General features: G+C 39.7%; 2 protein-coding genes and 1 long non-coding RNA gene across 3 annotated transcripts; 2 read left to right on the forward strand and 1 right to left on the reverse strand.

Moving 5' to 3' along the window:
• Nucleotides 1-7,647: 7,647 nt before the first annotated feature.
• CCL20 (C-C motif chemokine ligand 20) lies at nucleotides 7,648-9,744 on the reverse strand. The gene is made up of 4 exons (XM_042878522.1): nucleotides 9,624-9,744; nucleotides 9,257-9,371; nucleotides 8,460-8,537; nucleotides 7,648-8,159 (listed from the first exon to the last, which is right to left on the reverse strand). The coding sequence occupies exons 1-4, from the start codon at nucleotides 9,703-9,705 to the stop codon at nucleotides 8,132-8,134; spliced, it is 303 nt and encodes a 100-aa protein (XP_042734456.1). The 5' UTR covers nucleotides 9,706-9,744; the 3' UTR covers nucleotides 7,648-8,131.
• A 9,753-nt stretch (nucleotides 9,745-19,497) lies between these two features.
• On the forward strand, nucleotides 19,498-22,020 carry LOC122184069. Its single transcript, XR_006180472.1, has 3 exons — nucleotides 19,498-19,522; nucleotides 21,815-21,857; nucleotides 21,989-22,020. It is a non-coding gene; the product is annotated as an uncharacterized LOC122184069 (long non-coding RNA).
• On the forward strand, nucleotides 22,016-27,617 carry LOC122184068 (thiamine transporter 2-like). Its single transcript, XM_042878613.1, has 5 exons — nucleotides 22,016-22,171; nucleotides 22,460-23,276; nucleotides 24,749-24,941; nucleotides 26,069-26,210; nucleotides 27,438-27,617. The coding sequence occupies exons 1-5, from the start codon at nucleotides 22,022-22,024 to the stop codon at nucleotides 27,615-27,617; spliced, it is 1,482 nt and encodes a 493-aa protein (XP_042734547.1). The 5' UTR covers nucleotides 22,016-22,021.
• Nucleotides 27,618-27,688: the final 71 nt, after the last annotated feature.

The raw sequence follows: 27,688 nt of genomic DNA on the forward strand, positions 1-27,688 counted from the left end.
TGATATTTACATCAATTACTATGACATTCTCCAGAAATATTTTTTTCAAGATTTTGTTTATCATTTACCATAAGGTTTTCTTCTTTTTTTTTTTCTTTTTCCATTTTTCATAAGACTCAGGAAGGACAAATACAGCCCAGTCTGCACACGGGCGAGGAAAGCGGAACGACCGCAGAGCCCCATGACATCAGCACCTGGTGGCTCAGCACGTTCTCACTTTGCCTTCTTCCTGTCAATCTCCATCCAAGCAATGCCTCATAGCTTGTCTTCACCCTGGAGTGACAAGCAGTCATGATGCAATCATGAGCAGTTGTCATCAGGCAAATCAGGCCTTGACACTCATCCCTCTTCCCTGGTGACATAAAGGCACCGACATGATGGCACTGTATACTCTGCTCCAGTAGAATAACTAGAGAATATTGCTGTCCTCCTGAGCACTAAATAGCTATTCTATGCTGAGATGAGGTTTTTCCCAGAGTGCCCTAGGACAGACCTGTGTGCAAAACAGTTGGTAACTAACAGTAAGTTTTTCTGACAAAACAGAACTACAGCTGAGCAGAGGTAGGATTACCCACGGAGACCAGGCAGCATAGATTACAGCTATGGTGAGTAGAAGCACTTCAACACAATTAATTGCCTGAGGGCAGAGCAAGCAAGAACTCTGATGATGCACCCAGGTAGGCAACCTGATCTGAGTCCAAGTTCTTAGACTAGTAAAGTAAAATTATTGCCTGAGATTTTGTAGCATCCAAAAGGTGCACACGGCCACTAAACCAGGAAAGGTCATCTTCAAAGACCATACACACACCATTAAGAATTCAAAAATATTTACACTGGGAAAAGGGGGGAAAAAAAAAAAGGAGACATTCTTCCAGGATCTCCAAGATCCTGTACTGATGTTGGAAAGAGCATACATCAGTTGCTCCCATATGCATTTTTGCTTTTGTAAGCAGTTTGCAGGAATGGCAGAAAGCAGCTATGTACTGTAGACCTCACTGAATATCAGACAATATTCAAATGCCTTTGAAAGGCTGCAAAATACACTGATCTGGAGTGCTGCAGGGAGCTGGATAGCATGATGCAAAGTTAATACAATTACAAAGAGTTTCCTGTTGAGAAATCGGGGTTCTTTCTGCCAACACAGATTGGCAGAAACAGATCTCTATTTTCCTGAGCCAAAGTACCATCCTAAGAAGAATAATATGAAGAAAGTGTTTTTTGACTCAAACACACTCTCGCTTGCAGAGAAGAGTGGGTTTTAGGCTTCCTGATTTAAACTTGCATCGTGACCCACTTGTTCTGAAGTAGGTCAGTCTGCGGTATGCTGAACTAAATCAGAAAGGCCAGCACAAGAGTAGTCTGAGTTAAGGGAAAAATGTAGAAAGCCACTTCCTATTTTTGTTATGTCAGTAATAGGCGCAGTGAATTTTTACTAAGGGGAGTTTTGCTTGCTGTCCTTTCTCATAATTGCAAGGTCTGTCAGATGCAGTAAGTCTGTGCTCCGATATTTCCTTGTTTCTGCTTGGTGAATTATATGGGTTTAGGTAATTTTTTTCAAGGTTGTTCTATTCTAGAACAGGGTTCCTGCTTCCTGCTACTCAAACACATATCCCTTTGTGCTTCCCTCTGCATCATTAGTACACCTTCTCACTTCTGCTCTGTTATTTCCAATACCAATTATGGTACCAGAGCCATGAAAATGTCAAAACTCTACGTAGCGTGGAGATGATTTTCTAGTTTTCTGTTTGTGAGTTAAGAGCAACTGTGGGAGAAAGAGCTGGCAGCAAGTTACATGTGTGTAAATAAATACACACGGAGAGAAAAAGTTGCTATTCACCTAAGAAGTACATCACAGGTTTCTATTCGCAGATACACATGTTGTTCATCTATGGTGAGGTAGTACAGGAAAAGAACAGTTGATCTGTTCATTGCTCTTTACATCCATCTACCAGTTCTTACAGTTTCCCTCAGTTGAACTAATTTTATATATTCTTACTTCTTTTTTGTCAAATTTTCACTTAGCTAAAAAGAAGATTTCCTTTCCACTTTTTAAGAGTGAGCTTTCGTTCTTATCTTCATCTAACCACACTAATGGGTAGACTTGGCACCAGAAAAGCTCAAATTAAAAAAAAATAAAATAAAATTATTCCCCCCCCCCCCAAAAAAAAAAATATATATATATATATATTCATCTTACCCTCTCTGAGAAGAATTCAGAAATGCCTTTCTTCTTTCTTTCTATGATCCAGACTGTGTGGAGGACCCTTCAGTTGAGGATAGTTCTTTATCAGCTCGACAAGATGGCAAAGCTGATGGCATCAGGTAATTATGCAACTATTCTGAGGTCAGACTGAAAACCAGTGAGTTATCCGGATGCACCTAGAGAGGAAAATGGAGGAACACTTCTCTTGAAGTTACCTAACACACAGTTGAATCAAACCAGTTTGAGTAAGGATGGAAGCAAGAACTCCAGATAAATAACAGTATTTCTACTAAGTGTATAATAAAATTGATGAAGATAAGTAAGAAAAGACCCGTTATGTTAGAATACAGTTTCATAAATGTCAAATGTGTTTCTTTCACCACTACACTTGTAATTAAAAAAAGAAGTCAATATCTCATTTGGTCTTTTATATCTCATTTTTATAATGCCAAAATGAATTAAGAATTTCATAAAAACCATAATGTTTTCCACATTTTTGTATATGTTTCACTAAGTATGAGAGTCCTATTATGTTGTCTCTGTGTATCTTGTATTCTAATTTTTCTAACCATCATTTTTATGTAATTCATATAGTATCATATATGTATATCATACGTATATCATTCATTCAATGTAATTAGCATTAGTACAGCACCACTACCCACTTTAAAATTAACACAGTATTTTTGCCTGCACTTGTAGTAATTTGTAGCAATCCTATAGATTGAGCATCTCTGAGATTTGCATGATCTGAAACAGCTTATATATATATATATACATATAAGTTGTTAATATATATATATATTAATACATATATATATTTCCCTCTGAAAGACGTTTTGACCATTTATTCCTAGTCAAAACAATCTCAAGTTTTCAAGTGTTCAGTTTTAGTAAATGTAATTTTTTCTTCCAGGTCTGCATGGCATTTTACATTCAGGTTATTTGTATTCCTTACATACAGCTCTGTAACAGAGTCACATTTGAGTGAATAATTGAAGTCACCATACTGACCACTCCACAGCTTTGATTTTATCTGTCACAAAAAATTTATCATTCTCAAATTCCCATTTCCCTACTTGGTAAGTTTATATTGATCTCACTAGCTTTGTACCTGACCAATGATGCTGCAAGGATATTAAACACCTAGTTTAATCTTGACACTGTAATTGACAATTTCAGTGTGAATTGGGCCACTTACTTGAACCCACCTCTACTGACACAAGTCTAATTAGACTAACTGTTTAATCCATGGCACCTTCATATTTCTCTGAGGTGTGAATCCAGAGCATCTTACAGTTTTGTGTTGTTCCTCTGTCCTTGACTCTTAATGATGATTTCCACTGTCATTTCAACATTTGTTACATGAGTTCTTAGTGTATAGTTTATTTCCTTGCAAGCCACGTTCCTTCAATAACCATCTGTGTTTTGATTTTTATCTTTCAGGAAATACCAGAAGATATAAAATTTAAAATTAAATTGTACCAGACTGTCCTACACATAAAATTATTTCACCTTGGCTCATGGCCACACAGTCACAGGAGACAGTCTGCATCACAAACGTACCTAAAGGTTGAATCTGAAATGAGAAATACTGTGTGTTCTGATTCGTGCATTTTGGTACACGCCTTCACTAAAGGTACAACCCCCCTACTCTCTGTCTAAATCAATCTTTTTTCCTAAGTTACTTTATGTCGTAACCATCTTTTAACCAGGTCTTATCATTCAGGCTTTCTCACCAGGGAAGTCCAAGCGCCACGCTCTTCCCATTGCCATGAACTGATTTGTCTGCTTCCCCTCCTTTCTTTCCACAAGCGTGTCTGACCAAGGTTAGGTCTTCTTCACAACCTTCAAACTGCCAACTAAATAAAAGCGTATGTGATATCTTATTATAACCATGGGTATCTTCTCATTCACCATGGCACAAGAAACAGTTCGTGTTAGCACCTGAACAAGGAAAATCTCTGGAGTTTATGGGCCATTATATCCATCACAGGCAGTAAAGATGTAAAGGAGAAAACAAACAGACAAGTGAACATAAATGAGACAGAAAAGAATGTACACATCTTCAACTAGAATTAGGACTGCAATTTTTTGACTGAAAAAGTGGCTCAAGATCATAATTTCTGGTAACTGAAAGTAGTACTCATTGCAAGAAATATGGCAATAACACTGCGCCTCTAAATTTCAGCAACCACAGCTACTACTCAAAAAGCATGTGTAGGATATCGAGTTGAGTTGTTCATCTTTTGTTTTCCAAGGCTTTCTCTGTAATTCTGAGTGCTAAGAAAAAATATCACTTTTCAGAAAGGTGAAGCCTGAGAATTTCAAGTAAATCAAGATACTTCAGGAGATGAGCTAATGTGAAAACCCAGTACACTGGAACAGTCTGTGTCAGGAATATGGAAATGTAAATATGGATACTTACAAATGAAATTGTTACTTTATTTTGGAAGTATAAACTGAATTAATGTAAAGAAAACTAGAGAAATGGTGCTGTAAGTTTGTTAATGCCATTTAATATTAGTATTTAACACTGCTTTTCCTGCAATATATTTGCTTTTTGATAATCGTATTCTACATTCTGATTCCATTACATTAATTATGTATTTAAGACTGCACAATCTTTGAATAAAGCTGTGAAAATAAACTATTTTGACAGAAGACTCTTAAGAGCTTTATTTTATTTTATGGTAGCTACATGAGAAATGCACCATGACAACTCTTAGGAAGTTATCTGCACTCCTTGCACAACGTACAAGGAACAAATTCATCAATTTTAAAACCTTAGAGAGGATTGTCACACTGGACAGCAAAAACTGACATCTCCCAGAACCACAAAAATCATAAAGATGTAGAAACACACTTTTGCATGTGTGTAAATGTATATGACTACATTTGATTAGTAAACTTGCCATAGGTAGTGACTGCTTTTGATCTGAAAACTGCTTTTATGATTCATATTTTGATGAGGGATGTCACTTGTTGCTTGGTATTTGAGATAAGTCTTCCAGGGTGTTACACAGCTGAGATCAGCACACGGAACACTTTTTACAATTAATCACCTGTACTGTTTTGGTGTTTATCCAGCTGGGAGTATGCCACTACAATCAAGTGGCAGTTTCATAAGCCTAAAGCCTTTCTAGGTTCATATGTTCCCCAATCCACTTCTCAATAAAATTACAGCTGAAGAATGCATTCCTGTTCAGAAGTTCAATTACATGAGGGCATGTTGGTGCTGGTAATTGAAAATAACTGACCAATTGTCAACACCCCTGCAAAAGAGCTAGAAGTGTATTTGTCACTAAGCACTCCTAATCATGATTGATTTTCAGTGAGATAATGTACCTGAAATCATGCTAACCTCAGGCTAAGAAAAACATATTTACTATTTAATTTGAACTCACACATGCATTATGACCCCTACTTTGTGCAGACAGCAGGAAAAAAAGTGAGAAACAACAAAAAATCATTAGGAGCCGCAATCAACTGAACAATAGTTGAACAAACAACTTGTTAGTACTTGCCCAACACATGAAATGCAATAGGATTTATATTTAAACAGCAAAATGAAATCAGAATGATTGATACTCCTTCAGAAAAGAATCACTGTCCACACAACACTAAGCTATTGTTGTCATCAGCATCTCTGCTGCCTCTCATTAACATAGACTGTTTTTTTCAGCATCTGTAAACACATAATATGCAGTGGCAGATAAAGATGCATACTAAGATTCATACTAATCCTCACTGGATACATTTTTCTACATGCATTTTTTCCCTGAGATAATTTCAAAGGACTATAACAGATATGACAGTATAATATTTAAACAGTTTTTCCCATTAACTACAAAAAGATCCGTATCCAGAACTGGAACAGATTCAGATGCAGTCATTCATGCATTAGGCAATACTAATCAATGTTGGTCATACTGCTTTCTTCAAATTAGAAACTTACACAGTAGCAATATTGTCACGTTTCAGCTGACAGCTGCTCTATGTAACTGACGAGAACGAGAGGAGGCATTTTGCTGTGTGCAGAACAGGTAGCGAACACAGTTGCTTTGCACTGGAGTGGGAGACAAACCTATTCCCAAGATAGTCTCTGAAAAACCTCAAATTCTGACACTTTAACATGAGCCCATTTATTGTGCCTACACCATTTCCCAGTCTGTAATTCAGCTCATGAGCATTTTGAGCCTGAATGAGAGCCCACCCCAGAGCTTGCAGGAGTGGGGCAGAGCTCTGTGGTTTGCCTCAGCCCTATCAAAAAGTCCTGGGAATTCCCAGGCAACATGCTGGATAATTGCTTATCTGGGAGGGTGATAGGTTCTTACCTGATATTCTTAATGTAAGGAGTATGGAATCCACCTGCTGGAGAATAAAGCAAATTAATCACAGAGCTTTACCCACAGAGAATCGCTAGTTTCCAGATTTGCAGGTCCAGAAGCAGATTGCATAAGCCCTGTCAGATTTTAAAAGCAAAATCAACAGCCTTACATTCATTAACGCCATACAAACCACCTCTGTGTCCTTGAGAGAGAAGCTGAAAAATAATTTTAAACTTAAAATTTAAATGAAATGTAAATTAATGTTTCCATCCCTATGACTAAAAGGTACCAAAGGCCAAGGCATAGATTTATCTGCAAAACATTGGTACTGACATTAAGTACAGCTGCACAGCCTACCTGGTCATGGAATCATAGAATCATCTGAGTTGGAAGGGACCCTTAACGGGCATCTAGTGTAACTCCCCTCCAATGAACAGGGACACCTACAGCTAGATCAGGTTGCTCAGAGCCTTTAGATATTGAAAGATCACGTACCTGAAGTCTGTGTGAGCCACGTAATAGCAGCAACAGAGCTGAGTAGTCTCCCCCATTTACCTGGCCCCACATCCTACCAACTCCTTGCAGATCCTTTACTTTTGTCATGCATCATTTACAATGTGTTAGTGGCTACAGACTTCCACCAAGAATATTTCATTATGCTAACATGAGGAAACACAAAGGGGAAGAAAGCACTGCAAATTTCTCCTCTAGAGATGACTAAGTTGAGAGGAGACTCTTACTGTAATCACAAGCCTTGCCAGTGAATTAGGTAGAAGCTTACTGATGTAAGGTTTCTCCTGAACAAATCAGTAAAAGAAATTCCCTCAAGTCTCAGAAATGTGAGATTGAACTATAAATGGGTCTTTGTGTTAATCTTCATACACAACCGCTCCCCAGAGAAGTGGAGGGAGTTGTGTACTATGGATTTCATAGCTACCCCACATTGCAAACAGAGCAAGGTGAGCAGAGGCTTTAACAGATGTGAATATACTTGAAATAAACTCCTTTGCTCTTGAGCACCTGTTAAAATAATTACTCAAGGTGAACTCATCACCTCTTCTAATAAAAAAAAAAAAAAAAAAAAAAAAAACCACCTTACCACACAGTGCAGTTTTTAACATTTATTTTTAACTCCAGTTTCCATTTTTTTCCCCCACAAGCACTTTTTAAAACAATAGCCTAAAAAGTATTATCATGCTAACTCCAGTTAAAAGGAAAATTCTGGCACAAGATAGTGCCAAGAAGTAAAAAAATAAACAGAATAAATAACCTTTACAAAGATTTACAAATGCTGAGCAACATAACAGTACTATGCAATAAGCTTAACACAATTCATGCTCTGTACAATAGCTTAATGAAGTCTTTACTAAATAGTACTCGTGTCGTATTAGTAAACCCAGAAACTTCAACAGAATGCTTAATTCAAGCAAAACAGCGATGCAATATGAATCAACGCCAGAAGTTCAACGGTTCCAAAGAAGCCAGAGATAGTGGTGAGTAAGCACACAACAGTGTACAACATGACAACATCAACCAAAAGGTTGAACCCAGTGGTTCTTCAGCCACGTTTGCGTTTAGTTCCCTGCTGGAAACTGTATCACATTGACATCCTCTTGAGCTTCTGGCTGTGGAAAGTAACAAGAAATTACACTCAAATTATCACCTCAGCCACAGATCAATTACAGGTTTCTCTCTACAAGCTATAGCACCTACTGAGAGAATAGCTCATATAGAAGAAGAGACACATGGTATGACCATCTCTGTGAGAACTCTAAATAGGAACAACCACGTATGACAGGAGGTGGAAAGGCTGAGTTCGTAACTGCCATCAGAAGCAGCCTTCAGGAAATGTGGAGATGCAAGAGAAAGACTTCTATATGTGCTCTGTTTTCAGCCTAGTACTATTTAGATATTTAGATTCATACCTCAGGAAAAGAAGATGCTTCTTCACCCAGTCTTCCTTAGGATTTACACAGGCTTTCAGTCCCTTGTTGGTGTGAAAACTGGGAAAGAAATGATGATAAGGAGATTGATAAATACACATTAGAAATCATTGATAAAAAAATACTCTGAAGCTGCATTTAATCAAAAACATGTATCATAGTTACTCTATGTAATGAACAATAGCACCTGCTTTAGAAAACATTGGTTTGATAAGGGACTCTCCACAATGCCTTCAATACTACATTAACAATGTAGTATTGTTCCAATTAAGCTTATATATAAAAGCTTCATCTGTTTCTTGTAACATAAAATTGTGATCAGTTTGTTGTAATTATTGAGACCAAGAACTTTGCTACATACAAGAAATATCCTGTGAGACTGAAAAGAATATTTCCTGTCATGCTAAGATGTCAGATAAACATTTAGGAGGGCTAAAACATCAAGGAAAAAATTCTGATCTCTGTGAATTGAGATGTCTCACTTGAGTTTGTTACATGATTTATGCAGGATTCTGTCAAGGAAACATTCTGTGTTGGCAAGGTACCTCAGGTAGAGGGTCAAGGACATCCTTGCCTGCACAGTGATTCTTCAACAGACTAATTATGTAGAATGATTTTATGGCTATCCCATGAGTTACTGGTCCCTGTCTATTGAGAAATCACATTTCTACAATTCAGATCATTATTCCTACCCCAGCAGCCTTCCTAAGGTTAATATATGACTGCCAGAAAAAAAAAAAAAAAAACAACAAAACAGGATCTTCTGAAAAGCAACTTACATGATGGCATCAATATCGCAGACTTCACCAGAGAGCTGTTCAGTAAAGCCCTTAATGACCTTCCGAGGCAGACGGGCTTTGGTATATGACAGACAGCAATCTTGGTTGCTTTGTGCTGGAACAGAAAAACAGTCATGTCAATAAGACCCACTTGGACCATGTTGCCATGCTTCCTAGGTTATTTGTTTTTCAGTTTCCTAACTATCTAGCTCCCCTTTGACAGAAAAGTTGGATTAGGCTGTATGCTTTGCTGAATTAATCCCCCTCTCCCTCATACTGCTGCTAACATGCACACCCTAGCACAGCTGGCATAGTGCAAAGTAGCACAAGAACCGCATCCTGAGACAGAGCGCCCAAGCTCACTCACCCTGGGAGGTACTGCACAGCAGCAGCAACAGCAGCCCCAGCAGAGAAACCAAAATCAAACTCTTGGTGTGGAAGATAGGCATTTTCACTCCAAGCAGCAGCTGTGCTCCAATGAGTGCTCCTTCGCCACCTGCCTGTGCTGCCAGCCTCAACACTTCTCCACCTGCTTATAAAGCAGCTGCCAGAGCCATGGGAATTCATATGCGGGCGGGTTCCGCTATCATCACTGGGTTTCCCCACGGCAAATTCCATCATGCCCAGTACAACCTGAGTGCTTCTTCCTGGTGCTATAACCAGAGATAGCAGCATGCTGGGGACTTTTTTTTTTTTTTTTTTTTTTTTAAGTAGGTTATAAGATTCAACCCAGAAGAGGAGGAAATAAAAGGTTGTGAGGTAATGGTTCTGTGGGTGAAACGTATATTTTTAGGGGTAGGAGTGTGGGTTGTGAAATGAAGAAAGTAAAATGTAGGTAACCAAATATTATTTAGAGAAGCTGTGTCTTTTCTGTGCCTTAGTTTGATAAACCCAACCTGGGCGCAGAAGGAGGTGGGCCTAGTCCAAATGGGTTCATCTCGGTATTGTATACTCTTAGAAACTGAGTGACTATCCTTAAAGATGCCAAAGGACTAAATTAGTATTTACTGGATGGCCAACACAGTAACATCAGACCTTCCAGATGACTGCTTTTTGAGCTCTAGATTGCAAAACTTCTTGGGCTTCATTGAGGATGCTTGGAAATGGGTTTGTTTAGAGTTTCTTCTACCATATACTCACTGTCATCACTTTCTGCCCATTTGTTACACATCTGAGCTATCCCACTGGAAATAGTCCGTACTGTTTCAAATGCATCAACACTATTTCAAAAGTCACAGTTGTATCTTCTTGCCTCCCCAGGCCAAACTGCACTCAAGTATTGATTACTCCTGAACATTCGGCCAAAACACACAAACATTAAAGAGCCTCATGTGGATCGGGAAAAACCCATGTAGCACACTCTGAGCTGGATTGTGCTATTCCCAGTGCCAGTTAGTGACCCATGTGAAAGGAATGTGATGACTGCAGGCCATGTCCTGTGGAATACACAGAAGCTGCTACCAGCTCCAGGTAGTTATGGGCTAAGCTGAGCTTCAAGTGGCTTCTCTTAAGTTAGAGCTCAAGGATGCAGTCATAGTTCGTTCAGAATTATATGCCTTCTCTTCTTCATAGACTGTCAGTACCTCTCACAAAGTGTACATTCATGTTATTCCTAAAAAAGTAAAATTTTAGAGATAAATAAAATTCAACTTTAGAACAGATTTATATTCAGATAAATCCATTTCTCCATACAATGGCCAGAACTCAGGGAAGCTATGGCACGTGCCTTGCTGCACTCATGTCTCACATAAGTTAGAAATGCTCATGCTCAGTGCCACTGCCATTGGTCAAGGGACAGGAAAAAAGGCAATAAATATCCCGTACTGCTCTAAAAAACTGCTTTATGTATCGTGGTAGAATGCCATGTAAACACATAACTGCTGAAATCACCATGTTCTCAGTATGCCTCTTGATCTGTTCTATGCACTAGCTGTCAGCACTAGACAATGAAACAAAATGCCTAACCAGAATGATAAAACTGAAATGACAGGACTCCAGGTTGACAGCTTTTTATTTTCCTTAAATATAATAGCTAAACATGAATAACTTATTTCAAAACTAACAGATACTAAGAAGTGTCAAGTTGGCAATGAAGGATTCTCTATCATCCCCACTTTTTTTTTCCAAATGGTTGTCCAGTGAAAGCCTGTAATTTTTTTTTTATTTTTTTTTAAAGCAGGAAGTCACACCATCTGTCAATAAGATATGAAAATTAGGCATTGGGTTATCAAGCCTCATTCCTCTGTTCCCACACTCCTGTTTCACTCCAGCATGGAAACTAGGAAACACTCCACCTGCCTCGGAAAGAGAATTTTGTAAGATTGCTGAAACATTTTCTCATCTGTAGATTTGCACTAAGCAAGCAGTAAGCTAAAAAAAAATTACTTGTAAAACTTTTTTCTGAAAAGGAAGATCCATTTGTCAGAGTTCTCTCACCACAGCTTTGACCCCCCTACCTACTCCGAATTAAGTACAAGCAGTTTGGATACTGGAGCAGTGATGTAACACAGCTAATGCTCAGCTCGTACTCCTGTCCTTGGGCAGTTTCCATCCCGCCTCCGGTTGCTATCAGAGCCCTTTGCTGGTGCTGTGCCTCGTGTCACAGATGGCTGCTGTGCCATGGGTGTACTCCTTTTACCTCAGAGTTCATCTGATTTAAGAAAATGGATCGAGGTTAAAACAAAAGTCATCATAAGGGCCTCAGACTCAGGTCCTTTTAGTACTTAGTTTGTACTCGATTTATTTGCACAGTGTAGTTAAAAATCAACAAAAGTTGCAACGCAAATGGCTGAAGAAAGCTGCCTGGCAAGTCCCGACTTACCTAGCTCATAACCATATCTTATCTGTCTTCACATTTACAACAGAATCATAGGGAAGGGGGGAAAAAAAAAAAAAAAAAAAAAAAAAAAAAGAGAGAGACAAAGGAAAAATAAACTGGTAAGTTTTACATCTTCAAAGAAAATGGAAACATGAGTAGCAAGCTCCAATGCAGACACTAAAGGTCTGCTAGACATCTAGCTGTGGGTGGCCAGCACAGGCCCCAAACCAATGCACTTAACGTCCCAACACTGATGTAGTTTGGGGGCTGCACAGGCAGCCTGACGGTAAAGGGGAGGAATTCCTCACGTGAGGAATGCAGGCCAGCAGCACTCCCTGCACCCATGCCACGCCTTGCTGCCTCAGTGAGGTGCGCCATCTTGGGGGAGGCCGCAGCTGCGTGGGCAGGGCTGTGCCCAGAAGTGTCTTTGGCAAAGCACAAGAGGCAACAGCCACAGGCTGGGAGAAGGGAAATTTGTATCCCACAGTGGAAAAAGCATCTTCACAGCGATGGTGATGATGCACTGGGACAGGCTGTTCAGGAGGGGATGTGAAAGCTCAGTCTGAATACCTTAAAACTTAACTGGCCACAACCCTGTCCTAAGCATGATCTTTTGTTTGAGTTCCTCCCCAAACTGTAGTCAAGCCCACCTTATTATTATTTTTTTACCTCCTGACATTTCTGCTAGGACTGTCCTTTTCTTCTTTCAGTTTCCTACCTTGTTTCTTTCTGACATTTCTTTTGTTAAAAGTTTCTTGGCTTTCTCCCCTACTATTTTCCCTCCTTAGATCCTTTCACAAACCCTCCTCTCTCCATGTTGATAAGCTTGCAGTAGAACCAAATGCCAAAGCATAGATCCACAAGGTTTTCAACCTCTCTTAAAATTCCTCTGCTTTTGTTCCAGGGGCCAGAAAGAAAGTTAGGGAAGCACACCGCATTCCTACTGTATGCCTTTTAAAAGATGATGTGAAGGCAGACTAGATGCTGAAGCTGCAAAGCAGTTCAGTTAAAGCTCTAAAAAGAGCAGAAACAACAGGGAAAATAGCAACTTTTCCAAGGTAATACTGGGAAAACAGCAGTTCTGAGCAGTTTGAGGACAGTAAAATACAAGATCTGGGAAGACAGCTCTCAGGCTCTGGCTGCAAAGCCACTGCCTTCATGTCCCCTCTTTCCTGCATCATGAGACTGTTGTGTCCACGTCACATGCTGCTTCTTTTATGCCAAAGGGCTTTTACCCACAACACCATGCTCTGAAATTCTGAAGTGACTTGAGAATTGAACTTTGATAAACATTCCTGTACCAGTGGAAAAAGGGAAATTATTTCTAGAGGACAAGCGTGCCCCATCACTCTCCCCATCACAGCGCAGTGGAACTGAACAGCACAGAAGCAGATCTAATTTCCCCAAGTACATATGAATTCTGTAAATGAGACTATGTGTGTTTTCATGTAAAGTCATGCACATGTGTAGCTGCATACACATGGGGAATTTAGAACTGCTCATGATTTGGAAAACAGCTTGAAATGTTTTGAAAATACGGGCCCACAATTGTAACCTGTTTGACTAAGTAGTTCTGCTATGAGATTCCAGAAGTCAGACAAGTGCAAGGCCTAAAGCATACCGTTAACTACCATTAATATTAACACAGAAGAGGGATTTTATAAATCACTGGTTAGTATGCTACAGCTTATAGCCATTGTTATATGGGCTTAGGTCTAATAGCAAATAGAATTGAATAAAACATCTTTTACCTACAGTAATGTTAGATCCTGCCTATATATTCACCTGTTGTCTAAAATTAGAATTATATTGATAATTTTTAATTGACTGGCAATTTACTAAAACTTCAATTTTTAGCTGTTTACACAAAGAGGTATTTTAATATATACTACTGTCCTTGGATAGACTGCTGAAAATAAATAATTATAGCAACACGGTTGATGAACCAGGAAAAGGAGAACTAAACAGGAAACTCCCTTCTGTAATTTCCAATTGCTTAAAACACAGCAAAGGGCAGGAGAAGGCACTAGTTCAAAGGAACACATGAGCAGAGCCAGAACAGGAGATTTAGACATTGCATAATTTCAGTGATGAAATATACAATAAATCCCAAGCACAAAAGTTCCACACGTAACTTGTTCAGTCTCTCTAATGTCACTGTGATGCAACAGTGATTTCATTACGTTTAGCAATTGCATGACTGTATGACAGAAATCCTTGTATGAAGGAAGAAACCAGCTTTCACTAAGTATGTGTTACTCCTTGTTAGGAACAGTTTACAAATAATACTGAATGAAAATGGTTTGATGCACTCACAGGCAAATCATATGCCTGTTGGAAGAAATGAACCTCTGATCTTATGAGAGTGTAGGCTATGAAGAGAATGGTATGATTTGATTTATCAAGGTGCTGTTTGCCTGCTGCTTCTTACTACAGGACCAAAAGCTGAATATCTGGCATTCTATAGGAAGATCTCTCTAGTTCAAAACAATGTTATTCTGTCCTATAGTCCCTTTTGGTATTCAATCACCTTTTCAAAGAAGTAGACCTCTGAAAGTTGAAGGCAAAAAAGAAAATTGGAATGATGGATGAAAAATAGCCACCCTCTACCCCACTCCAACCCTCCACCCTCCCTCCCCCCCTAAAAAAAAAAGCTTCCTACCAATCTGAGCTGTTGGTTTCATTAAATTTGCTGCAGTACAACTCCATCTAATTTATGAAGGAAGAAAGGAATCTAAAAAATTCAGGTACAATCAAAGAAAACATTACAACTAATGTTTCTGAACACTAAAGAAGTCAAGAACTGCTTTTTTTCTGCCTAACTTCTACAAATGTAAGGAAGAAAGAAATCACTTAAGAGGACACAGAACATATCACCCAAAATGGTTTGGGAAAGCTGTGTCATTTGCAAACAAAAAGGAAATAGCTTACAAAAAGTGAGTGCGATTTACTATCTTATAACATCCTGGAAAACACACACAGCAATCTTTTTGTACAGGAGTCATCTTACTTCAACTCTGCATGTTTGTCAGTGCTTTTCCAGTAATGTTGCATGGTTGAGAATATTCCAGAAATGTACAGAACGCAATGATCTGGATAAGGAGAGAGGAGAGGAGCCAAAATCCACAGCCTGAACATCAAGTTGCTTTCCAGTATTAACAAATGTGAGTTTGCACTTAAAAATATTTTGAAGTATTTAATGCATTCAAAAATATTCAATTCATAAAGATAGCAAAAAGCGTCATTACCCTTGGTGATGATGAAGGAGAGAGGTGTGACATTTTCCAGATTTGTAGAGAAGAATAGAGACAGGCAAAAAAAAGAAAAAGAAGAAGAAAGAAAAAAGATAATTAATTTTATTAGAAACACAACTCCAGGTAAGCTGAATCTGCTCATGAATCAAGTGAAACCAATACAGGTTTGTCTAAAAATTAGAAGAGAATATTTTATAAAATCTGAAGGAACTTTTCTCTAGCAGTCTGTGGTTCTTTTCTTGAACTGACATAATAAAAGGAGAGAAGGAAGAACCAAATAATGTGAAGTGGTAAAGTTTTGGGCTGACCTTGAACTCCCTGACTGAAGATTTTACCGGACTTGACATTTAGAGCATTCCATCTCTCCAGGCTGCTAAGTACATGTTTGACACAATCAGGATTTTGTTACGTATAGCATGAAGACAAGCATAAAACTTTCCAGCAACACCTGTTTGCTTTGGATTGCCAAACTAGGGGAAAAAAAGCACAAATAAATTGTATATATGTTAGTTAATACCATTTAATGGCTCTGTCAAGGGTGTTAGCAGAGTGGCCATGGACACAGGGCTTCTCAAGTGTTGAAATCAGTGTAGCTTTTCAGCACTAAGCAGGTACATTATGGGGACTTTCCTAAGGGGAGATTTAAACCATGGTTGCCTAAAACAGCTAGCTCGGGCTTCCCTGTCCTACACTTTTCCCAAGGAAGCCACAGCTCTAGGTCCTTCCACTGTGACTTTTCCAGATTCTTTTGTATAACACAATCACCTAGCTTATCTGCCCTATGCCTTTTAAACACCTTCTGGACCTTAGCTCTTCAACTCTTGATTTCTGTGAGAGGTGTTTTAGGGCCTTGGCAAGAACAGTGTTGCTTTAAGTCCCTTTAATAAACATTTGCCAAGGTCTTTTTCCTCTCCTATGAGGTCCCCCCTTGTCTGCTTCAAGCATAACGTACTTGTTATTTCCAAAATCTGGTCTGGATGACCCTAGCCACCCCACTGGACTGCTCCTGTTACCTGCCACAGGGCTTTTTTGCTGAGGCCCATGGCTGGCATTATAAGGAACGTGCTGTTCCTAGCCACACAGGATTGCTAACAAGCTTCAGGGTCTCCTGGAAACAACAAGAGATCATTCTGCAAGAACTAGAGCCAGAAATTCTGCCCAAACACAAGACATTCTAAACCAAGCACTCTGGACTTGACAGAAATCTGCTAATCCAAATGAACTGTGCTTAACAAGAACGTTTTTGCCTGGACTTTTTAAATCTATACTTCCGCAGATCAGAGAATGGTCCTTTTTATGCTTCATGTTTGCACTGAGGGTCCTGCAAATGGTAGCCATACTGCCAGCATAAAGCATAAACTAGAACTGCTGCCTCTGACACAACAATGTTTACACTCTCACCTGGGACAAAAATGCCTACCTAATATTTGTCCAACTACAAGTGTTTGGTTACTGCTATCCAAACCCTTCTGAGCTGGCAAGGAATCAAAGTGTTAAAAGAATCTATTAAAAGAATCTACTACTCTAGAATCTAAAATGATGCATATGTAATTTCTCAAATGTCATTAGAGGTTTAACATTAAATGAAACATCCAGCTAGCTATGTGCACTTGTCTAGACACAACACGTGTTTTTCCAGTAGGACTTGGGCAGTCACAATGATTCAAACTCTTCCACAGTGCCTATAGCATGAGATGCACTTTGAGGGGAAAAAAAAAAAGTAGAGCAGAGGTGCTGAAACTTCCTATCGGAGTTGAGTAAATGTAAATTTTTACTCTGAAACGAGATATCCTTCCATGACAACAGGACAAAGGTAAACTGCCACAAGTGGGAGGTTTGTAGGATAAACAGGTCAAGCCTACAAAGGAACACACCTCAGAAAGTGATCTTTCAACATGGGAAGTTGCTAATAAATTCTCTCAGGTTTTTCCTCCCATCTCTGTGGCAATCCACAGCAAGTCTCCATTAGTCACTATTAACTAACTCAGATGAGATTTGCTTGACCTAAAATATCATTTCCTTTGTGCTACTTAACCAAAGATGAAGAAACCATGCAATGGATTTCTAAAACACCACTTAAACTGTTCACTGAATTAAATTGTATATCATTACAAAGCAAACAAACAAAAAAGGAAAACAAAAACAAACAAAAACACAAATAGGATGGCAAAGTTCTCAGGTCCAGCCATCAAATAGAGATAATTCCAGGAGACTTATTTTCATACAGAACACATCCATGAATGACCAAAATTCCCTCTAAATTCTCAAGGTGAAGATGAATAGATAATTTTGTTCTTTCCTGATCTACTAAAAGCATGACTTTTCAAAAAATTATTATTATTTTCTTTTCCTCTTTAGTTGCAGACTCAAACAATTACTGCACTGAAATGGAAAGAGGAGGTTTTACTTTCTGTCAGAGATCAGTGAGAGTTGGCACAAGCTCTATCTCCAGAGACTAATGAACACTTCTTCAGACCCAAGCCAACCCATGGACCTTGGCTGGCTCACTAGTCGATCATGTGGAGCTCACAGCTTTTACAGGAGTAAATTGGGGTTGACCCAGTTGAGAAAATAGGCCGTAATTTTTACTGCATTTGGTACTTCATGAAAGTGATCTTTCACTCATATGAATAACATGTGATTCATATCAAGAGAGAATTAAACAAAATTTTCATATTAGCCACAGAGAAATATGTGTTTCAATCTTTTTTTCTTTCAGAACTGAAGAGCTCAAAGCCAACTCGTGAACCACACCAACAATCAAAGTGATGGTGAAAGATAGCTTGGCAGTTGAAGCAGAAATTTGACCACATGTCTGACTGGGATCATTTATCCAGAAATACCATCAAACTGCTGTTCTTCCTAGAAACACTGATGGTTTCCATGACAGTGAAAGAGCTGACGGACGTACTGTCTCTGGGGCAGAGGAAAAATAGACCCCATACAAAATCAAAAGGGGAAGATGCCTTAAAGTTCACATAGAACTTCTAAATGATTCATTTTGCAGAGAACAGTACCAGCGGACACCTTCACAAGCTAGAAGATGTTTGCTTTCCATTTCTGCCCTCTGGCTCCTTTGGACTATATCACTTTTCATGCCTCAGCTAAGTGCTGCAATGAAACAAATTTTCTTTGTGCCGGAGAAAAAAATTTCTAACACCCCACTATTTCTGAGCTTCCCAGAGTCTGACAGTTTTCTTAACAGACAGGAAGCAATCCGGAGAGCCGCAGTGCCGATCACTGCAATGCAAACAAGCATGCCATACTCCCTATAAGGACTTGGCAGGACTCCCAATGGGACATCTATTGTAATTCAGGTGGTACTTTCCCAGCCTTTCATGAACAGAAGGGGTTTGACTTGTTACATTTAATTCACCAAAGAAAATGCAACTAAAGAAAATCCAGCGGTGACTTATATTCCACAAAGCTGAAGACAATAAAGTTAATTTTCCTCTACCTAATAAGAGAAAACTAAGGAGGATAAAACACTCCTGGCACAGCACAGTATACAAAAGAGGAGCTAAAGCATTGCTCCACAACCAGCTTACGTTTACCTTGTCATTACAAAAACTCATCACAAAACTTTTACATACTCCGGGCTACTTTGCTAGCATGTTCTAACAAGAGCTCCAGGCCTTCCTTATGCAAACACATCAGTATGCCACCACTAAAGTGTTGCCAATGAGAAGAATGAAACTCCCAGTGACACAGAACAATGATGAATGACAAAGCTCTCAGCTCCATCCCGCACTGCTACCAGCAGCCACTACCCTGTGTGGTGCAGATGGGAATGTGCACTCTAGCAACATGTGAGTAAGAGCGACTGCTCTGGTGCTGTCTTTGTTAAACATTTGGAACAGATAAAGAGGAAAATCTTTGGGGAGAGGATTGGTACTATTTGCTTTTAATTCAGTCAACCATCAAACCATATTTTCAGTCTCAATTTTCTGCTGCCTTTGGGCAAGAAAAGGCCAGGATTATCTGTTCTGTTCCTTTAAGGATGTTGAAAGTGAGCCAGTGGGAAGTGTTCTCAGAGGTGGTGTCCTCAGAACAAGTTGAACTACTAGAACAGGACAAGCAAGGAAGCCAAATAGAATCCAGAAGCTGCAATTCACAGAGGACAGCTGAAGACTGTAGATCCCAAAAGGGGACCTTTCATGTGGAAACAAGAAAGGAGGGGCTCAAGCACACAAGGTATGATTATATATGAGCTTTGAAATCAGAAATCCAACAGTGATGAAAGAAAGATGGAGGGGAGGAGAGCACTTTGGTGGGGAACTGAAGGGCCAAGCCACATAGGAGAAGGGCTGGTGGCCCTGGTACCAAGTAAGAAATGATGGAGTGTACTGGGAAAACAAGAAACAGGTGGTTTTTCTGTGGCTGCACACCAAAGATTTTCGTCAACTCTCCAAAACTCAAAAAAACCAAGAGTTATAAAAGATAAATTGATCATCAGGTGTGAATAAATGAGAGCAAGTCTGTTCTCTCTGTCTTAAGCATGAACACACAGATTTTGATCTCTCAGAGGTTTGTGATTATGAGTGCAGAAAGGAGCAACGGTAACAGTGGCTGGCAGAGCCAAGCTGGGACAGCAGCAGAGCTCTTTGTGATTCTGGGGTGCAAGGTGAGTGTGCATACTGCTGCAAAGAGAGAGGTACTCACCTCCTGCTCCCCACAGACAGAGCAGGCTGTCCCCACAAGCTCCTAGCACTTCCTGGCTCTGCACATCTGTTAAATCGAGGGGAAAACTTCTCATCTGAAGTATCTGTTAGTCATGCAAAGGTTCCTCCAATAGTAAGCCTGCTGTGCTGGGGAAGGAAGGATGCTCATACCAGGGTGCACCTGAAGATTTCTTTGTACACAGCTCAAAACAGAGATTGCTGCACGAGATGCTACAACCTTACCACAAATGGCCAGTGTCAGAAGGCAGGTCACAGCACTGAGTCCCAGGAAATGCAGCAGTCCCCAGAAGTCTGCCCATGTCCCACTCACATCTGAAGACCTGGGATGTTTAGAAGGGTCCGTGAAATCTGCCATACTTTCACTCCGTATGGCCTACTGGGTATAGAACAAACCCAGCAGGACCTAAAAGAGACAGGCATATTTAACCTGAGGATCTAGTTTGAAAAAGAAAAAGATACAAACTGGGTAAGTCACAGAACTAACCTCTGTTGATGCTCTTCACTGAAGTGCAAGAAATGCTTTTCAGTCCCTCTTTCTGATGCCTGTCTCAGAGTCTTTGTGTGCCACATGAAGCATGCATGCGGTGTCAGAGTGCTGTAAGGCATTAAAGGTTATTCAAGAAAAGAAGAGTAGGAGGATGTTTTGGTGACCAGTTTAGGCAGAGCCCAAAGTCATCCTTGCCAAATCCACGTTCACAGCACAAGCAACTCCAACAGCAGGGAATGAAGAAGGGGCAGAAATGCCTTTCCTTGAATTCTATGGATGTATCGCGAATTTTTCTTGAGACATTATTTCTTTGCTGGGGCCATCTTGCCCTCTAGTGGTTCACACTATAGAGCTGACATACAGCTGTAATTTCTGCTGTAAATCCTCCAACATTTATGCAGAAGTTTCACATAATATGAAATAATTCCAATTCTGCTTGATTTGCACTGTTTCTATGCACATCATTAGGAAAATCTGAAGTCATGATATGAAGTTATACAAGATGTAAAATGCTTGCTACCTCATTCTTTACATTTCGTACACCAGGTAACTTTTGTACCCTATGAGAGGATCCTCCACCCAGCCAGCCTGGAGTGACACTGTCGACACATGCACAAACATTTTCATTTGGTTTGGAAGAAGCCTTCCTCATTTTTATCTTTTTTTTAATCTTAATTTCTGAGGAAAATGGTGCCCACAAAATGCTTCTATTTTAAGACGAAGACAATATTTTGCCTGAAAAAAGTTGTTAGGAAGAAAAACAGACATGACATCGAAAACAGAGCAACAGAAATAGCATCTAGAAACAGGAACCATACAGAGGGCTCCAAAAGATAGACTGCATAAGTTTAGATTCCTGATATTATCTAGATCAACATGAATACGGAATGTAACCTACACTGTACCCATTTCCTCTGCATGCTCCCACATCATACCCATTCTCATTTCTCTGGCTCTGTCCAGCAAAGTTGCAACAAGGTTTAATTTATTCCTTAAGTCTCAGCTAGAGAAAAGAGCTGAAATATCTGCTTCATTTCACTTTAACTGCTATATTTGTTAGTGACTGACCTTCTGGGCTCCAGTTCTCCATAACAGCAAAGCCAAACAACTCTGGAGGAAGAGGGGGGGGGGGCAGGTGGCACGGAGAAAAAACAGTGATTACAAACTAAGCTTATTATTCAGTAAGGTGCTTGGTTGAGATCAGCCATGATGTCAAAGAATCACAGTATTCAGCTATCTTCATCTAGGAAAGCTTTTTCTGTGGTTAGCTTGCTCAGTACAGAATGAATGATAGTGTAATTTGTCTCTCATTTACAGATCTTCCAAATCTTTATACACTGTCAACAGAGAAACAGCAGAGGTATGTAAAGAAAGCTTTTCACTTTTGAGCTAAGAAAGATGTATTCCAGATGCCAACATTTAAAGAACACTACTTAGCACAAGAAACCAGAAAATATATTGAATGACAAAACATCTTTGTGTTTTGGGCAGTGTCAGCTAAGAAATCTCCTCCCCAGCTTTGCCATGGGCTGCTGGAAGAATAAGAAAAGCAATACCTGGACTTTTCCCACCCTGATCCTCTGCCTCTATGGATTCTTCTACATGATGAAGCCATCAGAACCTTTTCTAACCCCTTACCTAACTGGACCAGATAAAAACTTGACAATAGATGAGGTATGATTTTCTCTGCTTTTTGTGTTCACAAAATGAAATGTGGAACTTTACACAAAATTTTAAATGGTCTTGGCAGGTTACAGTTTGCAGGTGGCATAAATGAAAAAGATCTGAAATACACATAAACAGGGTTTGTAAAACTTAAGATTCAGTACTCTGTTTAATAGACCTTTGATGCTTCAGAACACAGTTTCTATATATGACATCTTTTTCATCCCTTCTATAAATCAATTTAAATAAATGAACTTATTTTCACCAAGAAGAATAAGATATCTTCTTCACTTCTAGGTTACCAACCAGGTTTTCCCAGTTTGGACATACTCCTACCTCGCGCTCCTTGTCCCCGTCTTCCTGATTACTGACTACGTGCGCTACAAGCCCATCCTCCTCCTCCAGGGCGTCAGCTTCATTGTCACGTGGCTCCTGCTCCTCTTTGCACAGGGGCTGGTGGCCATGCAGGTGATGGAATTCTCCTACGGGATGGTGACAGCCACCGAGGTTGCCTACTACGCCTACATCTACAGCGTCGTCAGCGCTGATCGCTATCAGAGAGTGACGAGCTATTGCAGGAGTATCACTCTCGTTGCAGCCACCCTTGCTGCTGTGCTGGGACAGCTCCTGGTTTCCTTAGCAGACGTATCCTACTTTCACCTCAATGCCATTACTCTGGCTTCCGTGTCCCTGGCCTTTGTGTGCTCCTTTCTCCTCCCAGTGCCTCAAAAGAGCATGTTCTTCCATAGGAAAGGCCCCTCAGAAACCCTCCCACAACCAGACAAAGCTGTGGCTGGGCTCAGTTCCAACACGTCATTGAGCTGCCAAGCGGACAAGGACTGCGCAGCTGCTGACACGGGAGCGACTCCAGCACAGCAGGCTCAGCAGCCCGAGCCCCAGCACCACGTGCTGAGAGTACTGGTGCGGCTGGGCAAGGACCTGAAGGATTGCTACAGCTCTCGGAAGCTGCTTTACTGGTCCCTGTGGTGGGCTTTGGCTACGGCAGGCTTTAACCAAGTTGTCAACTACATCCAAGTGCTGTGGGACTTCCGAGCCCCATCTCACAGCTCTGCAGTGTACAATGGAGCTGTTGAAGCAGTGGCAACATTCCTGAGTAAGTTACATTCTAAGAATCAATCAAAGGTGGCATCCGAAGTTTTACTTTAGAACATTTTTTTAGTTCTTTTTCATTGCAGATGCTGCAGGAAAGCAGTATACAAGTTGTGCATTCAAAAAGTTGTTCTTTGATGTACAGAATAGCACAAATGTGAGCAAAGCTGTTGTTCTATATGACTGGGGCAACAAACTTTATCCTACTAGTATGCAGAGAGCATAAATCCCATGCATCTTACATTCATTTGAAGGCACACTTGCCTTTTTTGACAGGGTTTTGTTTTGACAGAGTTTTGTTTTCTATTCTCTCCACAGCCTCGATGCCAACCAAGTAGCGCTACTGTTCCCATAGCAATAGCATAAAGATGAGTTTTCCATAAATATTTTACACACAAAGAGCATACACCTCTCATTAAGAGCTGTCTCTAGTGAAATGTTCTTGCACAGCAAGAAGCAAAGAATTTCAGTCATTTCAAGATATGGAGATTTACAGGAAAAAGTGATTACTCAGTTCGCAATGGTACTAATGTTAACAATTACTCTTGCAGTGGGAGCAGATGTCCACACTGCACAAGCAAAGTAACGTTATCCCAAGGCAACGTAAGAGGATACCACTTCGACTTGGCAGCATTTCACATTCATATTGTGCTGCAGTAGAAGTAATTGGGCTGTGATGCAACAGAAAACTTAGATATATCTTCATTGTTAACTGGCCTTTCACTACCCTTACTGTCATTAAGGAGAACCAAATGCTTCTAAGTTCAAAAATTACTCTAATATGGAGGTAGGCAGCTAATGTAGACCAACTGAATGATGCACTAAAAACACTTAACTCCTATGGTGCCTATTCCATGAGAAAAACTTCTCATGGCAATGCTTACTTTTCTCATTGCAGAGGTTTTTAAATTGTATGAGATCCCATAAGATGGTCATCTGGATGGCTTACCTTCAAAATAGGTGTGTTTTTGTAGGAAACTCACTAAAATCAAATAGCACCTCCCCATTCTCTCTCTTTTTTTTTTTTTTCCTGAGTATATTCATTGATATTTTACAAAAGTCCTCCTTTTTTGGGTATCTTAGCTCCTTATTGAGCTGCACAGACCTAAACCATTGACCTACGAGGAAACAGCTTGCTAGCTTGTTTATAGTGTAAGCTCATAGAAACTAGGAGAATTGTTCCTCAAGCTCCAAACAGCATTCAGAAATCTCTTCCTAGAAGCGCATGCTGCCTACATGCAAATAATGAATCCTTACACAGGACAGCTTATCCAAGAAGTGGAATAAAACAAAAAAAAGAATGGCAGACACTTCAAACTATTGTCTAAAAACAACCAGTCATCTGCCCAATTTCAGAACTAGTCTACTTCATTATTCAGTGCTGCCTTTTTGTAGGTGAGGGTGGCAAGCCTTAGTGATACAGGCAACGTAACAGATGTGATGTTTGCTTCTTTCTTCTTACTTTGTATTTTCTAGGCTCTGTAGCATCTTTCATGGTAGCATACATGAAAATGAACTGGGACCTATTTGGAGAACTGGCATTAGGAATCTTCTCCATAATGGATGCTGTTTCTTTATTTCTCATGCACTTTACTACCAATATCTGGGTGTGCTATGCCAGCTACCTAATTTTCAAGGCAAGCTATGTGCTCCTTATAACAATAGCAACGTAAGTATTAACCCTCACAGCTACCATGACTTACATAATACTTACGATACTTTAAGTATACTTTGGGCATCCCTCTTTTTACTCTCATCTAGTACAAGATGGGGGTGTTCATGTAAAGACAAGGACACTTAAGTGTCTGCTTATGTTCTAAGTATCCTTCTAAAAAAACATAAAGAAAAGTTATTAGAAGAGCACTCAACAATTGCCTACGCAGAAGTTAAACATAGTATAAGGTATATTTACTACTAAAGGCCATAACAGCAAAGCATAAGTTACTTTCCCCTTGCACATATGCTGGCACAGGAGATGCAAAGTGAACCACAGGGACAGCACAACCATCTTGGAAAACCATCTTCTAAAATCCCCTTATATATATCAGACTTTGCTGATATATATAATCCTCAATGATATTACAGTGTAAACATGAAATAAAAGAGTATGGGGCATTTAAACTCAAACAAGACATCCAATGAGATCAAGTTATTTTGTTGTCAGAAACTGAAAATATAATATATGCAAAACATTTTATTACACCATTTATTGTATTGATAGCTTGTTTTTAGCATAAAATTTTTACCATACTACTTCTTTAACAAATAGCAAATGCACTTTTGTGTCAAAACCCATAATGATGCAGTCAACCAAAAAAAATAGAGATAAAAGTACAGGACATGACAAAACAATACTCATCTTTAACAAAGTCAATTAAACTTTCCACTTATATTTTGGTGGATTTTTAGTACATTATAATGGATCACACCTGAACTTCTTTAACATATTCTACAGAAAAAATAAAAACTTGCATCAGAAAGCTGCGAAAAATCAGTTCAAAGCATTCTGCAGGGATATTTGTTCAGATAGAAACTTGGGAGGTAAATATTGCTATGAAAGTCTATTGCCAAAACAAGATTTACATCAGAAAAACTGGTTAGAAGATATAACTGTTACCATGGCCATTATTTCTCTTTCTCGCCTTAACGAATAGTCTCTGTCTCAACCTGTGAGTTCTAATTTTTCCCCCCTGATTCTCTCCCCCATCCTACCGGGGGAGGAGGAAAGAGCACACAGCTGCTTGGTGCTGAGCTGCATGCTGGGTGAAACCTCAGCACCTGCCCATCTCACCATAGGTTCCAGATCGCAGTCAATCTGAGCATGGAGCGTTATGCTTTGATGTTTGGGCTGAATAACTTCATTGCACTGGTGATTCAGACCATCCTTACAGTAGTTGCTGTGGACTCAAGAGGCCTGGGACTGGACATTGTGACTCAGGTATGTGCTTGTTAACTTGCTTCCCTTTCATTATTCAGCCAATTCATCTTCAGAAGTTTACAAAAAGAAATTATAATGCAAATGATAATGTAATTCCCTTTCTTCTATAGAAATCAAGGCAGCATATCTGGTGTTAGCCTTCCTATTTGCCTTTTAGTGCGGCTTTTAAGATGTTTAATGATGAGAAACAACTTTTTAAAGGCGATGACTCCACACCTTCAATAAGTAGGCCCTGATACCTAGCTTTTGCTAATTCATAGGGCATTGAATAACATCCTCTGCCCAAAAAATTAGGCTGGTTCTCAGATGTTGAATCAACATAATCCCACACTGTCAGGGGACCTCAAGACCTTGAGACAGCATGGATTATTGAAATTACTTCAGTTCAAGGACACTTGCCTTCTAATTGCAGCTCAAGAGTAAACCTGATCGATATCTCAAGATGAATAATGTCTCATTACCCGTGGCTTGGTCATTCAATTTGGCATGGGATACCCTCTCCCACATCAGTGTCCATAACTTCAATCAGACCAATTCCATTCGTGACAGTCAGTTGAAATTTACCAACTTCTGCATTATCTCAGTTGGCATCCGGGAAGCTGAGGCAACTTCCTGCTCCCATGGATATGAAGAAAATTAAAACTATCCAAATGTTCTCCATGGAGATAACAGAAGTTACTTGGATAAATGAAAGATTAAATGAAAGATTAAAGATTAGGTCTTGAAGATTAAGGACAGGAACACCCACAGACTTCATAAACAGACTTCATAAATAGGCCGCTGTTACTGGAAATACTGATTCAAATTCGTATTACATTTACTGAACCCAGTGTGGTGATCCCAGTGAAATGTGCGAGTAAGAGCAGGAAAAGGACAAACTTGGACTCTTCACTTGCATGATTCATTACAGTGTGAGTAATGGACATGCTGTCTCTACATTTCACAATAATATAAAAAAAAAAAATCCTGTTCCTATCCCTTCCTCCCTCTGATGTTTAATAGGAAGCATAAGGATTGGGAACAACGTGGCAGTTCTCCATTCTTCATAGTACTGCTTTCTGGAAAAGCTAAGATTTCGCTTAATGACAAAGCAAAAAGTTCAAACATTGAAACTATGCCAGAACACAGGTAAACAAAACTGTGTCTGTTTTCAGGAGAAGCAGTGTTTCTCAACCATGTGTTTTTCATCAATTTTTCTGCTTTTTTTTTTTTCCTTTTTCCCTCTAGTTTTTAATTTATGGCAGCTACTTTTCAGTCATAGCTGGGATTTTCTTGATCAGAAGCATTTGCATGCTTGTCTCAAGAAAGTGCAACAGGAAAACAGTGAGATTGTGGGAAGAGCCTCAGAACCCCACTGAACATGAATCAAAAGAGCAGACTGTAACTGGCTGTGCGACACGGCTGTAAGAGTTGGGCAGACCGCTCACATGGCCAGCCCTCGTGAGAGAAGAGCTCCTGCTGCAGCATACAGGGAACCA

This window comes from Lagopus leucura, unplaced genomic scaffold, assembly GCF_019238085.1.
Source record: "Lagopus leucura isolate 7727_CA_CO unplaced genomic scaffold, USGS_WTPT01 Super-Scaffold_100021, whole genome shotgun sequence".
Taxonomy (NCBI): Eukaryota; Metazoa; Chordata; class Aves; order Galliformes; family Phasianidae; genus Lagopus; species Lagopus leucura.